Source organism: Mastomys coucha, unplaced genomic scaffold (genome assembly GCF_008632895.1).
Source record: "Mastomys coucha isolate ucsf_1 unplaced genomic scaffold, UCSF_Mcou_1 pScaffold20, whole genome shotgun sequence".
Taxonomy (NCBI): Eukaryota; Metazoa; Chordata; class Mammalia; order Rodentia; family Muridae; genus Mastomys; species Mastomys coucha.
This window is the reverse complement of record NW_022196903.1, coordinates 85906995-85929285: the sequence shown is the minus strand read 5'-3', so window position 1 is coordinate 85929285 and position 22291 is coordinate 85906995. Positions and strand designations below refer to the sequence as shown.

Sequence of the window (22291 nt, the reverse complement as noted above, 5' to 3'; positions counted from 1 at the left end):
TCAGGTTTAAGCTCATTGTAGGTAACTATGCAAAGCAGTTCTACTGACTTCTATCATGATTGATTTCCAAGGGCACATAACATAACAGAATATGTAATCAACTTGGACATGAGAAAGTAACAGCAGAAACAACATATAAGAAAGTTTCCTTATAATATTAGTAACAGCACAAAATGGCAGGCTAGACAGGTAACAGGCCTTAACATTCCATCTAGGCTTTAATATTGTATGTAGGCCTTAACAGCATTTATATTTGTTAACAAAAAGAAATGGAACACCAAAATATTGCACACGGGTATCAGATTTCAAAGGCAGTTTTAAAAATTATATTTATCTATTTTATGTTGGTTGGCGCATGTGCCGTGTGCACATGTAGAGGTCAGAGGACAATTTACTGGAGTAAGTTCTTTCCTATCATTTGGGTTCTGGTAATCAAACACAGGTCTTCAAGTTTAGTGGCAAGTGCTTTTTATTTGCTGAGCTATTTTACTGGCCTCTTGGAGGCAGTTTTAGACAGACAAGATCAACTCACCATTTCTAAAAGGTATCTGGGTTTGAGCCCTGACTCTGGTCCAGCTGTATTTAAGCCCTTTTACAGTAGACAAAGGTGTTTGAAAATTGACTATAGTTTCTGTTTTGTTTTCAAAGATGCATGGATTGGTTAACTGGGCTCTTTTGGAAAGGCTGCATCGACTCTGCCAGACAGTCCCTTTATTATTAAGTGGTTAAATGGCACAGACTGCCTTTTTTTGCTTAGGATTGTTCAGTCTGGTTTGCAAAATGAAGAAGTGTGCCAGGAATGTTAGCACACACCTTTAATCTTGGTAACAGGCCTTAACATTCCATCTAGGCTTTAATATTGTACGTAGGCCTTAACAGTGGCAGAGGTAGATGGATGTCTGCTTAGCCTGTATGTTGGAAACATGAACAGCATTCTGCTGGTCCTGACTTCTGTGGGTTTGGTAAGAAGGTCTTTACTTATTGCTGTATTTCTTTTGAGATCTGAATATTCTTGTGCATTTTAAAATAAATTTTAAATTTATAAAATTTATAAAATCTTGGGCTCATTTGTGCTATTTGTTTTATTTCTTCAAGATCTTGTTCAGAAGGCTAGGAAAGCAAAGAACAAGTTGTTGAAACGAGAAGATGATCGAGTGGAACCAGGGACCCAAGGATACGAATCATTCAGTTATGGTGGGGTTGATCCTTACATGTGGGAACCCCAAGAGCTTGGTAAGAACATTTATTGATTCATTCAATGCTTATGAGATATCTACCCTGTTTTAGGTAATATTTTTTTCAATTTTAAAATTTTATTTTGCAATCTCTCTCTCTGTCTCTCTAAAGGAACAGATAGAATATGCTCCTGGTAGTTCAGAAATGGCTGTCTCAAGACTGGTGAGATGGTAGCCTGATGAGAAAGCAGGCTGGTGAGATGGCTCAGTGGTTAAGAGCACTGGCTGCTCTTCCAGAGGTCCTGAGTTCAATTCCCAGCAACCACATGGTGACTCGCAGCCATAGGGGGAACTGATGCCCCCTTCAGGCAGGCAGATGTATATGCAGCAGAGCACTCATGCATTAAATAAATCAATTTAAAAAATTAAGACTGAAAGGCTGAGAATCTGGTAGTTGTTAGTCTTGGTAGTCACAATCTGGTAGATTCCTGGAGAGCTGCTGTTCTTCAGTCTGTGTTGGAATCCTGAAGAATTTGGATTTAGTGCCTGCTGCAACAACAGGATAGATGCATTTGCCATTGAAATTGAGGGCAAACAGACTATAAAAAGTAAAGTTCCTTCTTCCACAGTCTTTTATGTGGGCTGCCACCAGGAGATGTGGTCCAGATTTAGGACAGATCTTCTTGTTTCAGATAATCTAAGAAAATTCCTTGCAGGAGTGCCCAGCAGCTTGAATTTTAGTTGATTCAGATACTGTGAAGTTGACAGCCAAGATTAGTCTTCACACCCCTCTTCTGTCATCCTCTCTGATCCCTTCCCTCTCCCACTGAACCAACCCCTTCTTCCCAATAGGTCACCCTCCTACTTTAACTGTATTAGGTAATGTTCTAGGCACTGACTGAGAAAGTGTCAGGAAACCCTCAGGGATAAGCATCTTATTGGCCTTATGTCCTGCTAAGGAGAGAAAATGGAAGGGGAAAAGTTGAGATCTCTTTTAAGTTAAGCACTGTGGTAAATGCTTTGTATGTGTGCCTTCCTTTGAATGCCCTATCTCTAGTAACCTGAGGATTAAATAGTTGCTAAACCATAGCAGCAAAGTATCATCATTCTGGGGCTTTCTTGTATCAGCTTCGCCTCAGACTAAGAATTAGTTAAGTGGCAGGACGGCTCAGTGGATAAAGTACTTGCCACATAAGCATTAGGATTGGAGTTCACGTCACAGCACCACACAAAAGGCTGGGTGCAGTGGCCATGCGCCTGCCTATCATCCTACATCTGAGGAACTGAAGACAAGATCCCTGAACAGGGACATTTTTTAAAAAGCCAGAATCTAGGTAGAGGCACACAGATCTCTATGCGTTAGAGGTCAACCTGGTCTATAAAGTAAGTTCCAGCCAAAAGTTGCCAGAGTGAGACCTATCTCAAAAAATGTATCTCATCATAGTGGCACGTGGCTTTAATTCCAGCAGAGGCAATTGGGTCTCTGAGTTCTAGGACAGCCTGGTAAGTTTCAGGATGGCAGGGCTACACAGAGAAACCCTGCCTCAAAAGCCAAAGGAATTAGTAAGGGTAAGACTGCTCAATTAAAAAAAAAAAAATCAGGGCCGGGCAATGGCGGTACACGCCTTTAATCCCAGCACTTGGGAGGCAGAGGCAGGTGGATTTCTGCGTTCGAGGCCAGCTTGGTCTACAGAGTGAGTTCCAGGACAGCCAGGGCTACACAGAGAAACCCTGTCTCAAAAAACAAAAATCAATCGATCAATCAATCAATCAATCAATAAGTGAGAAAACTAAGGCCCCAAGAAGGGAAGAGGCACTTACCAGGGTCACTGGTTGCATCTTTATTAATGCCACTGGGAAAAGTGGTACTGAATCCTAGAATTGTGCTTTCCAGTTCAGTGGTCACTACTAGCTTCATGTAGCTATTCAAATTTCATTAATGAATCAAACAAAACCTATACATACTTCAGCTGTGCAGTATCCCTCTATAGTCCGTACAAAAACATTTTTTATCCCTATAGAAGAAAATGGCTTTATTAATAAGGCTATTGTTACATGACTTTCTGGGAACCTGTAAAAGAAACGTCGGTTCACTTCAAATAAGGAGGGTGCAGACAGAGCAAAGAAAGTTGCCACCAGTCCAGTTTGTTGAGATAAATGAGTTTATTGGGGCTTATTTACAGGAACATGGGTGAGCTGAGGCTGTATCACCAAACAGCCCCAACCCCCTGCCCATCATGATTCTGTTTTATTTTTAATTTTTAAAGATTATTTATTTTTTAAATTGTGTGTATTTGTGTGTGAGTGTGTGCACATATGTCTCCAGTTGCCTGTGGAGTCCAGAAGAGGGTATCAGATAATATCTAGAGTTGGAGTTTTAAGTGCTGGGAACTGAACTTGGGTCCTGCAAGAGCATGGTGTGCTCTAACTCCTGAACCCTCTTTCCAGCCCCAACCTCTTATTTTATATGTCTTTTAGTCTACAGCAAAGTTAATGCAAAGCTGGATTCAGAGCACTGTCTAGGGTTGAAGCAGTAGTGGTGGCTTGTAGGTTCTGACGATGTAAGGTGCAGACAAAACTGATGGTGTACCATGCTATGTGTACAATGTCCTTGTTCTGATTAGGGATTCTGCTGGTCTCAGCAAGCCATGTCTATAGGAAGGATGGCCTGTTTTGCTACAGTCAGACACACAGTGGCTTACTGCAAAATGGAGTTACTGTGGCCAGAATTCAGAGGTCTACTCCCGCTACAGATATATACCGGCAATTATGAATCATATATGAAAGCTGATTAGAAGCATAAAGGAGAAATTTCAGACAAGTAAATTTAATACTTTGTGATAGATCATTTTCTAATTGCCACAGTGGTTTTCTGATGAACCTGCCCAATTAATTCAACAATGGAAAGGAATGCAAATTGTGGATGATCAAATGGAAATTTTAGAAGTTATTATTTATAATTATCCCTAAGACTTCTAGACTAAAATTTAGAAACCAGTGTATGATTAGGAAAGATAGATATGGATAAGTAAGAGTACAGTGTGGAGATGGTCCATGGAGGCTTCAAACAAGTACAGTACAGCTGGGGTACAGCACAGTAACTGTAAATAAAGATATATTGTACTCCTTACTTTGCCAGGAGTAGGATTTAAGTGTCCTTGCTATAAAAAAAAAAAATGAGTGAGGTAATGTATGTTTCATGTTTCAGATACACTGAGGCAAATACTACCTGGCTCCATTTGTATTGGGAACATTTCTGCTAGGTTTTATATGCTAAACTGAGGAAAGTATCCATTTAACTGTGGCATACATTACCGCTTACTGGTCCCCCACCCCCATTTTGAGAAGGGATTATTATTATTGTTACTACTACTACTACTACTACTACTACTGCTACTATAGTATTAATTATTTTGATTTCTCAAGATTTCTCTGTGTAGTCCTCGCTATCCTAGAACTCATATAGATCAGGCTGCCATCAAACTCAGACCTGCCTGCCTCTGTCTCCTTCTGCTTCTGTCTCCTTCTCCTCTGTCTGCTTCTTGGGACTAAAGTAAAGGTGTGAGCAACCACCCCCCCCCCCACCCCTTCTGCTCTGGAAAAGGGACTGTTTTTATTTTGATAAAATAACTTGTCTAAAGTGACATAGTATGTAGCAGAACTAACATTTGAGCTTGGGCTAACTCTAATAAGAACTTCCTTGCTATGCTTTGAGGTCTTTCATGTTGTACTTTGGATCTCCAAGAGCCAGAGTTAACATTGTAATGAAATTCCTTTTATCTCCTTTCTAGTTATTAAAATTTTGGTAAGGTTCTAGAATCCTGATTTTTTTTTTTTCCCCAGTTGGAGGATCTAGAAAGGCTCCACCATAATTGTTAATATAGCACTTATCTTCTCTTCCCCTTTAGGTGCTATGAGAAGCCATCTTTCTGACTTTAAAAAACATCGTGCTGCAAGAATTGACCACTATGTTGTTGAAGTCAATAAATTGATAATCAGGTTGGAAAAGGTAAATTTTGTAGTTTTATTTTGTAAGTACATACTTTGTAGACATCCCAGTTCTTGTAACCTGTTATGTAAGTGATGCGTATCTGATTCTGAGAGCTGCATTGAAGGCAGGTGTCCTGGCTGACTTTCCTGACATGAATGGCTCACGCTGATAGACTTGCTAAGTGCCCAACTCCCCTTTTATGCCTATCACCTCCACTTGCTGTGGTAAAACTTGTGGAGTTGTCCCAGGTAGTCACTCAGTGGGCACGGTGTGTAATGTCATTTGATAATGATACAAAAGCGGTGTCCAGCTCTGAGTATTGAGTCAGGGCTAGGGCTAGTGTGTGTCATGGGGCATCTAGGAGTCTTTCTTATCCTGTAGTGCTAGAGTATATTGCAGCACTACCATGATTGGCTTACACTCTGACCCTAGATACACTTGCTGTGTATCTGAATTGTGGGGCATTTGTAGGTATAGTCCTCTTTTTCACTTTTGTGGTATCCTGGCAAACACTCTGCCACCAACTAAGCCCCAGACTAGGGACGTTGTTTATGTGGACTTTGTGGATAGAAGTATGTGGCCAGTCTTATTTTCTAGGAAGAATGGAAAGTCAGGAGCCCACCATTGCTTTCAGCAGTTCCTATGCGCTACCCTGTCCAACTGTTTATTGGAGAAACTGGTAAATGACAAGAGATTCCTTCTGGATATGAGACTAACATGTCCCTAATGAATTGTTTTGATAACTAGGGTTGGGGTTGACCAGTGAACCTTAAGAAATTTGAACATACATTTCCTGCTGAGTGTAAGTGGCAAAAAATAGAGTCCCTCAACTGACTAACTTCATTTGGCATATGTTTTCCTGCTTAGCTTACTGCATTTGACAGAACAAATACTGAGACTTCAAAGATTAGAGGTAAGTCCAGAACTTTGCTCACAATTATTCCTTTTTGGCTTTCTCCCTGAAAACAACTTCAGAATACTGAGCTGCCTGTTTGTTCTTCCAAAGCAATAGAAAAGTCCGTGGTGCCTTGGGTCAATGACCAGGATGTTCCTTTCTGTCCAGACTGTGGGAATAAGTTCAGCATCCGGAACCGCCGTCACCACTGCCGCCTCTGTGGATCTATCATGTGCAAGAAGTGTATGGAGCTCATTGGCCTGCCCTTGGCAAGTAGGTGATGTGGCTGTGGGCTTTGGGCCCTGATCTCTTTTGGGACTAGTGAGTATGCCTAGGCCATTGGAACCACTTGTTTTGTTAATGGCCCACAGAGTCTTCATCTATTTGTTGAGTTCATTAAGCTCACTACAGCCTAAACATTGTGGTAGAGGCCAAGGATATAGTGGCCTGAATCGGGCTGGTGAGCTTTCTTTCTTTTTTTTTTTTTTTTTTTTTTTTTTTTTTTTCAGAAAAGGTTGTTGGATCTCCTGGAACTGGAGTTAAAGATGGTTGTAAGCTACTAAATGGGTTCTGAGAACTGAACCTGGGTCCTCTGTAAGAGCAGCAAGCACTCTTAACTGATGATCTATCTCTCCAGCCCTGAGATTTTTGTTTTTTTGTGTGTTTTTGTTTTTGTTTTTTGAGACAGGATTTCTCTGTTACCCTGACTGTCCTAGAACTTGATCTGTAGAGGCCTTCAACTCAGAGATTTGCCTGTCTCTGCCTCTCTGCCTCTAATCTGCTGGGATTAGAGGTGTGTACCACCACCATCTGGTCCTGAAGTTTTTTGTTTTTTGTTTTTTTTTTTTAATAAAGGATCAGATAGTAACTATTTTAGACTTTGTAAGGCACACATGGTCTCTTCCCATTCTTAGTTTAAAAAAAAAAAAGGAGCAACTTCTTAAACCATCTGGGTAGGTGCACAATTGGGAGGCAGAATCAGAAGGTACCAGCATGGTTACTATTATCCTGGGCTACATAGTGAAGCTTGGTCTCAAAGTAAAACCAAACAAGCAAATGTAAAACCACCCAGGGTTGGTGTCTCCTGCCTGTAACCTCAGCACGTTGGAGGCTGAGGCTGAAGAGCTCTCATTAAGTTTGAGCCTGGGCTACAGAGTGAGATGATCCTGACTCAAACCAAAAGTGGAAAAGAGTAAAAACCATACTTAGTATAAGAGCTGTACAAAGACATGTGGAAGCTGGATTGGCTTACAAGGGAACTTTTCTGGTCTGTAAGGCATTGCCTGTTTCCCCAAGGAGCTCAGGATCTAGCAGGGGAGATAGAGACTCACTCACAATTGCTTCATAAAGGAGAAGCGGAGCAGCTCTTTGTCGCCTTTGCCTAGAAGTGCAGGTGAGGTTTTGTCTCCTTATAAAATCTCCCTGTCATACAGAAAGACTAGTGTCATGGAAAGTACTAAGCACCAGGGAGGCTCCAGTGAAAGCAAGCATGGATGCGTAGGGTCTGCAAGTGATGTCAGAGAAGTACCTCCTTGAAAGAGAATGATTGTAAAGGGGTGGGGAAGGGTGGTGTTCTAGGCAGAGTAAAGAATATCAAGGAATCCTGGCACTCAGTAGAACGGAGCTTAGTAGGTTTAAGGAGAGAGATTTGCAATGGGAAGTGTGCAGGACTTGGGTGAGACCTGGAAGAACAAGGCTGTAAAGTGAAGGGGGATGAGAAACTCTAGCACTTTGTGAATCAGCTGCTTACACATGGCTGATGGAAAGCTAGGGTGCAGCTCAGTGAAAGAGCACCTGCCTAGCATGGTCAAGAATCTGGGGTCCATCTTTAGCACAGATTAGCAGCACCAAAGAGTTCTAGTATTTGTACACACCTGGCCATGAGGCCTGTGAACACATGGGGGCAAAGTCACTTTTCTCTGTCTAGTTTTGTGTCTCCTCACTTTACCTTGATACTTTCCTTTCTCCTCAAGACCTGCCTCCTTTCAGGACACTGTTCACCTTTCTGCTCTTGGGCTTATTACTGGAGCAGAGTCTGTCAGGTGGCCTTGATGGCTGTGTTAGGGCTGTGAGGGTAAGACAATTTCTACCCAACAGTTGCAGATTCCAGGGCGGCTCTGTACATAAAGGTGCTGGAATGTGCTCCAAATGGGTCATGGGAGAGGATGTGAAGAGCAGATATTTGCTTGTGGGAGCCAGGGAAGGTGTCCTAGAGAATGGGGAGTTGTAGGGACTGTAGGAGGGCTGGAAAGGAAAGTTTCTGGAGAATGTGGATTGTTTGGAGAAATGGGACAAAGGAGTGTGGTATAGATATGGGATGGCCAGGTTACGATCAAGCTTCTGAGCCCAAAGACAGGTTACCACAAGCTGTTTGGACCTGATCAAGTTCCCACCGGAGTCTCAGCCCTCAGGCTAGAGTAGGTTCTTGTCCAGAGGTGAAGCCTGCTCTGCCTATTTCCCAAGTCACACCTGTGGCCCGAGTGCTACAGTCGCAGGTGTGGAACAAGCGGCTGCCGAGGACTCACTGCTGCCTGTCTGTTGTGGTTTGTAGATAAGCTCACCAGTGCCAGCAAGGACTCCCTGAGCACTCACACGAGCCCCAGCCAGTCACCTAACAGTGTTCATGGCTCCCGCCGGGGCAGCATCAGTAGTATGAGCAGTGTTAGCTCAGTCCTGGATGAGAAGGATGATGACCGCATCCGCTGCTGCACACACTGCAAGGACAAGCTGCTCAAGCGAGAGCAGCAGATGGACGAGAAGGAGCACACGCCTGACATCGTGAAGCTCTACGAGGTGACACATGCCAGGCAGTCAGCTGTTTGCCTGCTTGTAGATTCTAGAGAATGCTTTAGGAAGTTGTTCCCTTGAATCATTTCCCTTCTGAGGGCCATGGCATGATTTCCTAATTAGTGCCCTGGGTGAATCATAGAGTCATCCTGGGTTTGTAGTAACAAACTTATTTTTCTACCTTCCTACCTTCCCTTACCCACTGCAAAGGAAGGAGGCCCAAGACCAGGTGGGAAGGGCAATTGTCCTATGGATAGCCAGGTTCTGTAGAGAAGACAGAAGCTGAAGGTGTAGTAAACCATGGGTTGCAAGGGTCCTGGGAAACCCACTTGGGAGTTTTAGTCTTTATCAGTTTGAGCTTGTATGTATTTTCAGGGCTTGTATGCTTTTTGCCTATTAGTAGAGAGTCTCTTCTGAGTCTCAAATGCCTTAGTCTTCGTTGCCCCCAGTGATCCCAGAGCAGCTAATTGGAGGTACACTAAGAATAAGAGAAGAGGGTGTGGCTCTGTGGTAGATCTCTTGCTGTAGGTTCCATTTCTAGTATGTTTCTAAAATTAGTTGGCATGCAAGAAGAAATAGAGTATGCAAAGAACATCTGGGTTGGGCATGGTGTTTACCCCTGTAATATCAGCACAGAAGGTAGAAGAAGGTAGATCTCTGAGTTTGACAGCCTGGTTTACATACCAACTTCCAGGCTAGCCAGGGCTACATAGTAAGGCCCTATTTAAAACAAACGGAAATAAATAAACAAAAGGGGAAAGAAAGAAAAAAACCTCTGGGAATGAGGCTAGGTCAGCCTCCTAATGTCCAGGTGACATGTCACTGTAGGCTGAGGAGAACTAGTCTGGAGACAAATGGGAAAGTGAAGGATACTGGGAACAAGAGATCAGCCTGGACAGAGAAAGCTACTTGAGCAAAACTCTTAAACAAGGAAGAATATGTTTTCTCAGTGATCACTGAATGGCCACCAAACATCTCTGCAGGTCATGGCTGCTTCTGTTCCACCATATAAATAATTATCGCTGCCAGAGGTGGTGTCAAACCAGTTCTGAGCTGTAGCTGCAGCTATCCTCTATCCTGCATGGAGTTTGTGACCTGGTATCTCTTTTTTGTAACTAGCTATTATGTATATTTACCTAACTTTTAAAGAGAGCCTTGGAAGTTCCATGTGCTGGTACCATTGACTGGCATCACCTGGCAGAGAGCACAGTGGCTGATTCCTCTTTCCTGTCTAGACTCATTGTACTCTGAAAGGCTGCCTCTCACAAACATCTGGCCAAATGTTCACCCTGTGTTCTTTCATTCCTGAAAGATTTTATGCTTGGAAAATAGGGCGGTCCATAAGGGAACTAACAATAAGGGAATAAAAAGCAAAGCAAAACAACCCCCCCCTGTGTTTTAAAAGTGCCCTTTTATATATGTCTCTGTGGTGCTTCTAGGTAACAGTTTCTCTCTCCAGTGCAGCACTCATCTTGCCTCTTTTGTTCTTAGAAACTTCGACTTTGCATGGAGAAGGTTGACCAGAAAGCTCCTGAATACATCAGGATGGCTGCATCCTTAAAGTAAGCCACTCCTCTCTGTTTTTTTCCTGAGTCAGTGGTAAATGTGATCTGGCTGGGGAGGCCAATTCTTCACTAGCTGACAATGGAGATGGGTATCTTTTACTCCCCCACCCCCTTCTTTGGAGCTAAGAATGGAATGGAACCTCATCCATGCTTAGCACATGCTCTGCCAAGAAAATAGAATCTTAACTGTGACTTTTCATGCTTGTACATCAGTGGACACATGTTATTGTCACATGATATTTGTAAAGACACTGACCATGTTCAGGTATTAGGTCCATTCCAATTTAGTGGATTTAGCAAGGGCTTCAGACCAGAAGTGCCACTACTCACTGGAGTACTTGGAAACAGATGAGGAAGGGCAGCCCATCTTCTGCCCAGCTTGCCATGGTCCCTCTTAGCAATGTATTGCAATGTCAGGATTACAGCAGGCATTTCCTCTTGAGCACAGGTGGGCACACAGAGCCACTGGACAGATGTAGCCTGTCTTGAGGTTTTTTTTTCTAAAATTAAGATGTGGTTCATATACTTTTTATTGAACAATTCAGTGATATTCATGATAGTGTCATCACAAGGTTGTTCAGTTGTCACTACCATCTTAATTCCAAATATTTTTATCACTCTGGCAAGTAACTTAGACCTGTAAACAATTTGCCATCTTCCTAGCAATGGCAGACCTGTCTGGATTTGTCAGTATGTGACATTTGACATATTATCTTTTATGTCTGGATGCTTTTATGTACATCAATGTTTTCAACACTCACCCATGTTGTAGCATGTACCACGTTATTGTCCTTGCATTAAGATATTATAGATTTAATTATGAGCTTTGTTTATTCATTTGTCAATTGATGTTTATTTGGGTTCCCCCCTACTTTTTTTTTAAGATGTATTTTATTTATTTTATGTGTATGAGTACACTGTAGCTGTACAGATGGCTGTGAGCCATCATGTGTGTTGCTGCTGGGAACTGCCGGCCTGCTTGCTCCAGCTCCCGCCCCACTCGCTCCGGCATAATTCACTGTAGCTGTCTTCAGATACACCAGAAGAGGGCGTCTGATCTCATTATGGGTGGTTGTGAACCACCATGTGGTTGCTGGGATCCAAACTCAGGACCTTCAGAAAAGCAGTCAGTGCTCTTACCCGCTGAGCCATCTCGCCAGCCCCCCCACTTTTAACTCTTGTGGATAACATACTTTTTAATTTTTCTTTCTGTTTTTTGATATACCTTCTCATGTAGTTCAGGCTGATATCAAACTCACCGTGTAGTTAAAACTGGCTTTGAACTTCTGATCTTCCTGTCTTCACCTCCAAGTACTGGGACTACAGACATGCCAACATGCCTGGCCAGGAATAGTACACCTTTCATAATTGTGTGTGTGTGTGTACATATACATGTTCATGTATGTATGTGGGAATATAACTTACTAGGTTTTATGGTAACTCTGCATTTAATTTAATTTAATTTTTATTATTTTTTATTTTTTTTGAGACAGGGTTTCTTTGTGTAGCCCTGGCTGTCCTGGAACTCACTCTGTAGACCAAGCTGGCCTCGAACTCAGAAATCCGCCTGCCTCTGCCTCCCAAGTGCTGGGATTAAAGGCATGCGCCACCACCATCCAGCTTGCATTTAATTTTTTGAGAGACTGCAAAATTATGTTCCTGTATGGGTATTTCTTCCCTCTGGAATTTTATAATTTTGTTTCTCCAACCCCTGGCTAACACTTGTGGCCACCACCTATTTCTTATGTATTTACTGAGTATGTATGGTGCATATGTTTATGATGTGTGCAGGCTCATGCATCCATGGCTAGTGTCACCTCTCCACATTTCCTGGCTGGTGGGGACAACCCATCCTGAGCACATTTCCAAATGGTTAGCTTCCAGTGCTCCTCCCGAGACTATCTTTCCTTGGTTTTGTGCCACATCATTTATTCACTGAGCAGATGCTCTGTGAGCATTAGTTCTGTGCCACACCATTCTCCTTCTGTTCTGTAACTGAGGCAGCAGACAGATATGATGCCTATCTGGTGGACCATCATCAAGGGAACAAGAATTGAACAGGCTAACTCCAGCATGACAGTGCCCTGAGGGAGTAAAAGTGATGTGATGGAGACTGTGAAAGTGATTTCAGGCCTCAGATAATCTTTTGATTTTTCCATGAGACACTAGCTACTTAAGAGGATGAGACAGGATCCCTGGAGCTAAGGAGTTCAGCATAGCATGGTTCCATTTAAAAAGAAAAACAAAATCCAAATCAGACAAAGCCTCCTTTCCCCCAGCCCCCTTCTTCTTTTCTTCAAGACAGGGTTTCTCAGTGTAACCCTGACTGACCTGGAACTTGCTCTGTAGAACAGGCAGGCCTTGAACTCAAGAGATCAACTTGCCTCTGTCTCTCAAGTTCTGGGATTAAAGATGTGCACCACCACCACCTGGCTAACAAAGCTTGCTTTCTTTCTTCCACATCTCTTGGTTTTTGTAAGTTTTGTGGTTGAAAGATGATGTAGCCACTGTATTGAATTCTCTAATGATAGAATACTCCAGTTTTATTTTAAGCCAGAGTTGTTTTATATACAGTAAATTTGGTAATGCTTACTTAGATTGCAGTTGCCTCCCATAGAGGATCGAGTAGCAAGTTGATAATGAGACTTATTACAGCTGGTTAGAGCTGAGAAAGCAGCTGAGCTGTGCTCATAGTCCAAAAGTTCATCACCAAGAATATGGAAAAGAAAAGCCATAATTATGGCACTTGGGACTTAGCCGTCTGGCATGCTTGGGTGACAAGCTTGCAAACGAGTAATTATGGTGCCATAAGATGATGATGCTGTCCTCTGGCAAGCTGTGTCTGACCTTTTCTGATATCCCTTCTTCACCCTGGGCAGTTAATCCCATTGTGCTGGACCTGGAGTCTAGAGTTTCTCTTGTATGGAGCAGTTGTTTGTGTGTATGAGGCAGAGTGTGGGACAGTTTGTGTGTGTGTGTGTGTGTGGCAGAGTGTGGTTCAGTTGTGTGTGTGTGTGCATGTGTGTGTGAAACAGACTATGGGGCAGTTGTGTGTGAGGTAGAGTGTTGGGTAGATGATATAGCTCAGGATTCCTGTCCACTGCATAGTTATTCTTCTTAAGTGGTAGCTGAGTTTAAAAAGCCAAGCGACTTCCAGCTCTTGTATGGTTTCATTGGTATAAAGTGACTCATTTACTAAGTCATTTTATACATCCTTTGAGATACAGTGAGAGATTGCTCAGGAAAAGTGAGTCAGAGTGAACTCAGCTGCATTTGTTCTGTTGAACCTAAAAGCTGGTGTTGGGGGGCTGGAGATGTGGCTCAGTGGTTAAGAACATGTACTGCTTCTTCCTGAGTGAGGTTCCAGGTGGCTTATAACCTCACAAACTGCTGTAACTCCAGCTCTAGGAGATCTGACACTTTTGCTTCCAAAGGCATATATGTACCCATACACATGACTGTTGCAGTAAATCGCCAACCCAAATATGCCCCAGCAATGAAAACACAACTAATAAGAATACAAGCTGTGCTCCTAGATTGGGCAGATCTACCACTACACTACCATCTTCACCATCTATGAGACCCCAAGCCACGTGCTTCTGCTCATTCCATCGCCTCCTTTATTTTAACAACTTTCAGCTCCACCTTTCCCTCTTTCTCCCAATCACAGGCTCTAGCCTTTATTTTACAAAGTAAGGTGGGAAGAAGGTTTACAAGAAATCCCCTGAGTGCTTATTTATTCCTTGTTCGCAGCCCTGCACAGGAGAAGGGAATTAATATCAAATATAATTAGCCCCAGGGCTATCTGCAACACGAGTCTAAAAATAGTAAAATAAATCTTAAAAAAAAAAAAGTGGTTCTCAGAGACCCAGGCAGTGGTCAATAAAATGACTTCTGCTTGGTTACTGCATTGTCTCCATGAGTCTAAAGTGCCTTAGAATTAACCACCTGTCTCTGAGACCTTAAACACTGTGCTCCCAAGTTAGCACCATGAAACTTTTAACATTTATGATTTCTCCTTAGTGCTGGGGAGACGACCTACAGTCTGGAGCATGCCAATGACCTTCGAGTGGAAGTGCAGAAAGTGTACGAGCTAATAGATGCTTTAAGGTAAAGTTTGCTAGGTCACATTTCTTCTGCTGGCTAAAGGGAAGGAGGTGATGTTTTGATGGCACAGTGGTGGGGAGTAGATTTGGGCTTATTAGTGAAAATGAGGACACTGGAGGAGGGAAGGGTCCTATTTTGTTATTTACTATACCTCTGTAGCTTCTGGTTAAAGATTTAGAGTGCTTAAGGGTAGGGTGTAGGTCAGAGATCAAATTCTTTCCTAGAATGTACAAGGGTCTGGGTTCTGTCCTAGCACACAAGGGACCAAAGAAAAAGATTTCTGATGATCATTAGTAATAAAGAAATAGGAGCTGGCTGCTATATGCTGAACTACCAATGTGCCGGTCTTCGTGGGACAGGTCAGGATTAGCACTTCCATTTCATGGAAGAGGATCTTTGATAGATCTCAGACTCTTTGCATGGCTGAAGTCTTGAACATTTAAAGACGGTGACAGCAAGGCATGAGTGTATGTGTTTTGGCTGCTGCACCTGTGCTCACCTGGGAAACTAGGCTTTCCCATATGGCCTCTTCTGTGATCATATTTCTGTGCTGTGTTAGAGTAGCCACAGGGAAGGGAATGGGCCTTGCTGGGAGAGGGATACTTCAGTTTCTTCTGTGTTGTTCCACATCCTCCTGGTACAGAAGCCTGGCAGCTGCAGAGACTTTGCTGTTTCTGAGGCTGGCAGCCCATTACACCGATGCCTTTTTTCCAATGTAGTAAGAAGATCCTAACGTTGGGTTTGAACCAAGACCCTTCACCACATCCAAACACTTTGCGACTACAGAGAATGATCAGATACTCAGCTACACTATTTGTACAGGTAAAGCCATGCTGGGGTGACGTAAGTGTGTGGCTTGCTTGTTTTCTGTTGATATACTTTTTAATTTCTTAAATTACAAATTCCACATTTGGAGAAAAAGCTATAACCTAGGTAAAAGTAAAAATAGTTTTTAAACATTTTTACAACTTCATACATGCATACAATTCTTGTGGCCATATTCATGCTCATTACCCACTTTTTATTCCCTTCCATTCCTGCTGACTCCGACTTCCCAGCTAGTCTACACCTGCTTCATGCCTTTGTGTGTGTGTGGGGGGGGGGGAGAAGTGTCCTAGTGTCTTTTGTTTTTAGATTTACTTTAGGTTGCGTGTATGTGTGTCTGTATGTGAATGCAAGAGCTCCAGAGTCCACAGAGGGCATTGGATACCCTGGGTCTGCAGTCACAGACGTGGTGAGCTGCCTAATGTTCAGGCTGGGAATGGAATTCAGGAACTTGTCACTCCTGAGCCATCTCTAAAGCTACAGGTCTTATGCTTAAAATACCTCTTAATCCTTTGTCTTCAATACAATTGTTCTTCATTCTGGTATATTTTCTTTTTTAATTTCTTTTTGTCTGTGTTTTTTATTTGCAATATTTATAATTAGTTCATTGTACTAGCTTTCTCATTGCTGTGATAAAATACTTGATAAACTTAAGGAAGACTATTTGAGTCACTTTGAAGTCTGCCTTGATGGGGTCATGGTGGCAGGAGCTTGTGGCAACTGGTTATGTTGTATCTGCAGTTAAGAAGCAAGGAGAGGTGAAGGCTGGTGCTCAGCTTGCTTTCTTCTTTTTATTCAGTCCAAGAGCCTAGCTTGGCCCCACCCATACCAGAGTGGGTCTTTCCACCTCAGAGTTTTCTGGAAAGACTTTTTGGACACACCAGGAGGTGTGTTTCGATTCTAAATCCACTCAAGTGGACAAGGAAGATCAGCCCTCACAAACATTCCTGCACTTCTGTGTCTTGTTTTAATCACTGAATCTTCTGTGCTTGTTTTGGCCATGGAATGCTACTGTGGCTCTGTTTGATACCCTTTATTGAACTATTTCATTTTTGTTGGGGGATTTGATGTATTCTAATTTTGCTATTAGTCATAAGTGATAATTTCTCATCAGGGACTCTTTCTGGGCCCTTGGCTAATGGTTCAAGAGCAGCAGACTAAATGTAGGTGACTAGATCTGAGTTGCATTTCTCTACCTCTGATGTCTTCTGCATTGTTAGAGTCCCTGGATAACTTGGATGCAAGTAGCTGTAAGGGGACTCCCTACGCCCCCAGCAGTTGTTTCTTGCTCATATCATCTTAGGAAGGCCAGGAATCTTAGAATTTTCATTAGTTTTTTGAGTCCTATCAGTGTCTTGAAGTTTCATGACTTTTAAGCCTCTGTCTTCGCTCCAGGAGGGGATATTTCCATTGATAGAATGTGAATGCATAGCAACAAATTACTAAAATGTGATATGTTGAGTATGAAGTAGGGAGAGATCTAAGGGTCATAATTAAAGAAAAGGGGCACCAGGGACTGCTGGGATCTACGTAGATGTGGGTGGATGGGCTCAGGGCACAGTTTCAGAAAGAAGCTGGCACAGGCTTGGGGGACATCTTCAGATCTGATGCGACCATCTCATAAGGAAAAGGCAGGTCCATCTGAAAGATGACTGTCAATTAGCATGTATGTCTTTCCTGTCAATGGCTGGAGTGGCTCACCCTAAGGGTATAAGGCTAAAGGTCCAATTTTTCTCCCTACTTCCCCAAAACACAAGTCTAAATTGTCTATTACTCTCCTACAGGAAAAGTTACTGGGTTTGATGTCACTGCCAACCAAAGAACAGTTTGAAGAACTGAAAAGGAAAAGGAAGCAGGACCTGGAGCAGAAGAGCGCCGTGGAGAGACAGGTGCGCAGGCTCAGGCACCTGGTGGCTTCTGCTTCCCTGCCCCCAAACCCTACCTCTTGGCTGCCGATGCTCTTCGTCTCATGCTGGCTTCTGTTATGGCCTTAGAAAAATAGTTGTTTTCTCACTGAATCCTAGTTTTATTTAGTATTTGTGCTGATGTTCTCCTATCTAGACCACCACAGGGACTGGCAGTTTTCCCTCTGTTAGGCCTTCAGGAGAAGACCTTGGAATGTGTACTGGTTTTTGTTGTTGTTGTTTTTTGGTCTTTCAAGACAGAGTTTCTCTGTATAGCCCTGTTCTGTTCTGTTCTGTTCTGTTCTGTTCTGTTCTGTTCTGGAACTTACTCTGTAGACCAGGCTGGCCTCGAACTCTGCCTGCCTCTGCCTCCCAAGTGCTGGGATTAAAGGCGTGTGCCACCACTGCCCAGTGGAATATATGCTGTTAAATAGACAATCGATGTGCAGTAGTACATGCCTGTATCCCAGCCCTCAAGAAGCAGAGACAAGAAGATTTTAAGTTCCAGACCAGCTTGTTTATGCTACATAGTGAGGCTATATCTTTTACAAGAAAATGAGGGTGCTGTTTTAAACTTCAAGGATAGAATACTTGTTTAGCATGTTTGAGGCCCTGGTTTCTATCCCTAGCATTAAAAACCCAAAATGAAAACAGAAAACAATGTGTATATTTTAGTATTATCTGAAATTCTAACCTTGATGGAGATACAGGTGACAGTCTTTGGAAGTTTAAGAAAAGTGTACAGCTGATGAAACTAAGAGGGAAGGAATCTTTCCAACTTATATTGTTTTATTTTTGAAATCTAAGCCTGCCCATGTTTCAGCAGTTGAATTACCTTAGTGTTGCTGAGACCATAGAGGGTAGCAGGCAGGGATGCTGCTGGCCTGGTGACCATGGTGATGTGTGATGTCTCTGCAGGCTGCTCTGGAGTCCCGGCGGAAGCTTGAGGAAAGGCAGAGTGGTTTGGCATCTCATACAGCCAATGGGGACGTGAGGTCTCTTCGAGGCATCCCTGCCCCCTTGCGAAAGGCTGAAGGCTGGCTCCCACTGTCAGAAGGTCAGGGACAGAGTGAAGACCCTGACCCTCTCCTCCAGCAGATCTACAACATTACATCCTTCATCAGGCAGGCCAAGGCTGCAGGCCGCACAGATGAGGTGCGCACACTTCAAGAGAACCTGCGGCAGCTGCAGGATGAGTATGACCAGCAGCAGACTGAGAAGGCCATTGAGCTGTCCCGGAGGCAGGCCGAGGAGGAGGAGCTGCAGCGGGAGCAGCTACAGATGCTCCGTAAGCGGGAGCTGGAGCGAGAACAAGAGCAGTTCCTGGCAGCATCCCTGCAAACACGGACTCGTGTTCTAGAACTCCGAGAAGTTATACCCTTCCAGTTGGAGCCCAGCCGAGGGCCTCACATTGATCTTTCTTATTCCTTGGATCAGGACCCTTCCCCAGTTCAGAGCAGCACAGCTCCTGATGCCCCTTCACCTGGCTTAGCTCTAGCACCCATTCACTTGTGGTCTCCAGCCCTTGGCCAGGAATCACTCCCTCAGAGCACCATGTCACAGCAAAACGTTAAGACCTCACTCAACCCATTTGATGAAGAAGACCTCTCCAGCCCTACCGAGGGTGCTGCCAGCCCTGCTGCTGTAGAGGCTTTCCTGGGCCCTTCAGCCACTGTCACCAAAGAATACAATCCTTTTGAGGAAGATGCTGAGGAGGAGGAGGTGGCAGAGTTGGGGGCAGGGAATCCCTTCACTGACCCAGATAGTCCTGCACCCAACCCTTTTGATGAGGATGACCATCCCAGGCCTGCCAGTCTAGCTGCTCCTGGAAACCCTTTTGAAGAGTGCCCCTGCACCAATCCCTTCGAGGTAGACAGTGATAGTGGCATGGAGGCTGAGGAACAGATTGAGGAGGAGCTGCTCCTGCAGCAAATTGACAACATCAAGGCTTACATCTTTGATGCCAAGCAATGTGGTCGAATGGATGAGGTTGAGGTTCTGACGGAGAACCTCCGGGAGCTGAAGTGCACCCTGGCTAAGCAGAAGGGGGCCCCGAACTGACAGCAGTGGGCAGGAACTGGGTGGGAGGAGGAGATTGGCAGGCATCTGAACACACACACAGGTGGGGGTGGAAACAGTAGTCTCTTGCTGTGCACTTGAGACATTTCCACTACAGTTGAACAAGAACAGGAAAAACAATCGGCTTCCATGTGCTGGTTTTTCTCTATTTTTTTAATGAAGTGTTCCCTTTTTAGGGGACTTTACCACTTTATTTTCAAGATACAGCTCTGTTGGGCCAAGGCAGAAATGACTCCTGAGCACCTCTTAGTCCTTTTTCTGCTGACTATTCTTGGTCATTGTGCAGTATTATAGGGCAGCCCTTGACAGGTCCCTTCCTGTAGCCAAGATGGGCAGGGCTCTAGCAGAAGTCTGTCCTAACTTGGTTGTTCCTTTTCAGCACATCCCTGCTTGGACCATATCCGGGACCCTTAGGGAGATACTGCTGTGAAGGGGAAGGTCTAGATCCAGTGGGACCAATGCCTCTCTTTATGGATGGCAGGGATGCTGCCAGTGTTGACCCCCCCAGTTAAAGGAAGTAAAGTTCCCAAGTGTGAGGATGGTGGGGTGGCTGGTGTCAGTGTGATCTTGATTATGAGATAGTGATCAACTTTTTGGTGGGTGTTACGGTTTGGGATAAGTTTCTACTTGTGCAGTTGTCTGATTACCTGGAAACCTCCTTCCAGGACTTGGGTAGAACAACCACTCTGTAGGTCACATTCAAGGGCCTGTTGATTTGGAATTCTGGCTGGGAAGCTCGTGTGGAGTATTAGCAGGTGATGGAACACTTCCTGAGTCAGGAGATAAATTCTAGTAACTTTCAAGACCCTCTAGTCAGCCTTCCTTGTGGTTTATCCTGACCTGGGAAACTGGTAAGATGTTATTTTACTACTTTGAGTTGTTGAGAGACAGAAATACTTGAGGCACAGCCTGAGATCATTCCACAGCCCTGAACTACTTGAACTCTGGATAGAAGACAGAAAGGGAAGTTATGTAGCTTAGTACTTTGGTTTACAAAAACAGTTCGATTGACAGATGGCCTTGTAAGATCCTTGGTGTGCTTAGCTCTGGGTACTTTCTTCAGTGATACTCTTTAGTTAATGGACAATAACTGTCCACTAGTTACTTTCCCTTCAGCTTACTCTGGGCCATGCCTTTTGTTGGTTAGTGGAATATAAGCTGAAATTCTTTTGTCACATTCTAGTGAAGATCCATCTTGGTGGTAAGAATGTTATCTGGGTACAAAGATCTCTATATTTTTGCAGCTTTAATATCAGTTCATTAGTACATGTGGGGGCTTTGGCTGGATAGAGAGCCCTGTATGGGGCTGTAGGAAGGGCTGGAGAGAGAGGTTAAGAACTCTTTTGGGTTCTGTTGACAGATGTTTACTGACCTGCTAGTGGATTATCAGCCATTTGCCACCTCTGTTGAAGGTAGGCAGCCTGGCATTTTATGTTACTTAGAGCAGCTTCCTCTCTTTCTAAAGCCCAGTCTCCAGGCATGCCCAGTATATCCATCCTGCTTGGTCTGCTTTGTCTGATGGAAAAAGAGGCAGCCCTAACACAAGAATGAAGCTGAATTCTGGTTTCCACCATTACTTTTTCTGACACAGATCAGGTGTTCAAGGTGGTACAACTGTAGACATTGCTTTTCTTGTAAGACTGGGTTTCTCTGTATAGCTCTGGCTGTCCTGGAACTCACTCTGTAGACCAGGCTGGCCTTGAACTCAGAAATCCACCTGCTTCTGCCTCCCAGGTGCTGGGATCAAAGGTGTGTGCTACCACCGCACAGCCAAGACTGGGTTTCTTAATTAGCTAGTGACTCATTAAATATACTCCTTTTCGGAACTCACCCCAGGTAACAGTCTGAGAGCATAGAGAAAACAAATGCTTTTAAACAGCTATTTTTTAAATCCTGACTGACTGAATTTTAAACCAAGTGAACTCAGATCCCAGAGGTTTTACAGAATTTCTCATTGAATTCCTCTTTGACCATATTCTGAAATCAGAGACATGACAAGAGAGATTTCTACCTTTTGTCTATATTACTTCCCAGGATTCCTGCAGGTCAAAGCTGGTTTGCAGAGGGGGGCTGGCCTGTGAGTGAACCACAATGCCAGCTTCTTTTCTTTTCTTTTCTTTCTTTCTTTCTTTTTTTTTTTTGATTTTTCGAGACAGGGTTTCTCTGTATAGCCCTGGCTTTCCTGTAACTCACTCTGTAGACCAGGCTGGCCTCGAACTCAGAAATCTGCCTGCCTCTGCCTCCCAAGTGCTGGGATTAAAGGCATGCGCCACCACTGCCCGGCCAGTGCCAGCTTCTTACCTTGGGTAAATACTTCATGATTCCCGAGGTCCCAAGCTCCACCTCATCAGTGAAGAAGCATGTCCTTGATAAGGTGGTGTTGGCAGATCCTTTAGGTCCTGTCCATAGTGGAAGAACTTCTTGCTTTATTCCCTTCTAACACACTAAGGAACTGGAGCCTTACTCACTGCACTTACCACACATCATGTCTTTGTTGTCAGAGGTTAAAACATCCTTCTAAGTCATCATGAGCCATGTTGCGTAGCAATGCCATGCAGTTCAAAATGTGGAATTGGCCTCTGTACGAGGTCAAACTAGAGGAGCACGGTGTGCTAGTAATCATGATGACTGTCAGCAAGATGGTCATTGATGTGCATGCACTACACTGGGGTCTTGTATCAGAGGCTTTTATTAAAATATATCATTTATGTGAGGCTTTTATTAAAAAAAATAACATGTTCATGGCTGGGCTTGTGTGTGCTTGTTTTAAACGTCCCTTCACTTCCTTTTTGCAGTGTGCGTGCGTGCGTGCGGTGTGTGTGCGTGCGCGTGTGTTTACTGGCTGGTCATTGAGTCCTCTAGTCTTCTCCTCCCTAGCCCTGGGATTACAAATGCTTATTGTCATGCTCACCACTTTTTTCTGGGTTTTGAGGGCCAAACTCGTATCCTTGTGTTGCAAAGCA

At 43.8% G+C, this 22291-nt stretch overlaps 1 protein-coding gene across 3 annotated transcripts in view; it reads left to right on the top strand.

The window, feature by feature from the left end:
• Window positions 1–22070, top strand: part of Rbsn (rabenosyn, RAB effector) — a 30737-nt gene extending 8667 nt beyond the window's left edge. For all 3 annotated transcript variants that reach the window (XM_031382615.1, XM_031382617.1, XM_031382616.1), the window contains exons 3-12: window positions 1096–1233; window positions 5084–5184; window positions 6034–6079; window positions 6173–6334; window positions 8613–8854; window positions 10340–10410; window positions 14437–14523; window positions 15240–15342; window positions 17130–17234; window positions 18168–22070. In XM_031382615.1, coding sequence (XP_031238475.1) covers window positions 1096–1233; window positions 5084–5184; window positions 6034–6079; window positions 6173–6334; window positions 8613–8854; window positions 10340–10410; window positions 14437–14523; window positions 15240–15342; window positions 17130–17234; window positions 18168–19310 — 2198 coding nt within the window. In that variant the 3' untranslated portion in view covers window positions 19311–22070. The remainder of the gene's footprint in view (window positions 1–1095; window positions 1234–5083; window positions 5185–6033; window positions 6080–6172; window positions 6335–8612; window positions 8855–10339; window positions 10411–14436; window positions 14524–15239; window positions 15343–17129; window positions 17235–18167) is intronic.
• Window positions 22071–22291: the final 221 nt, after the last annotated feature.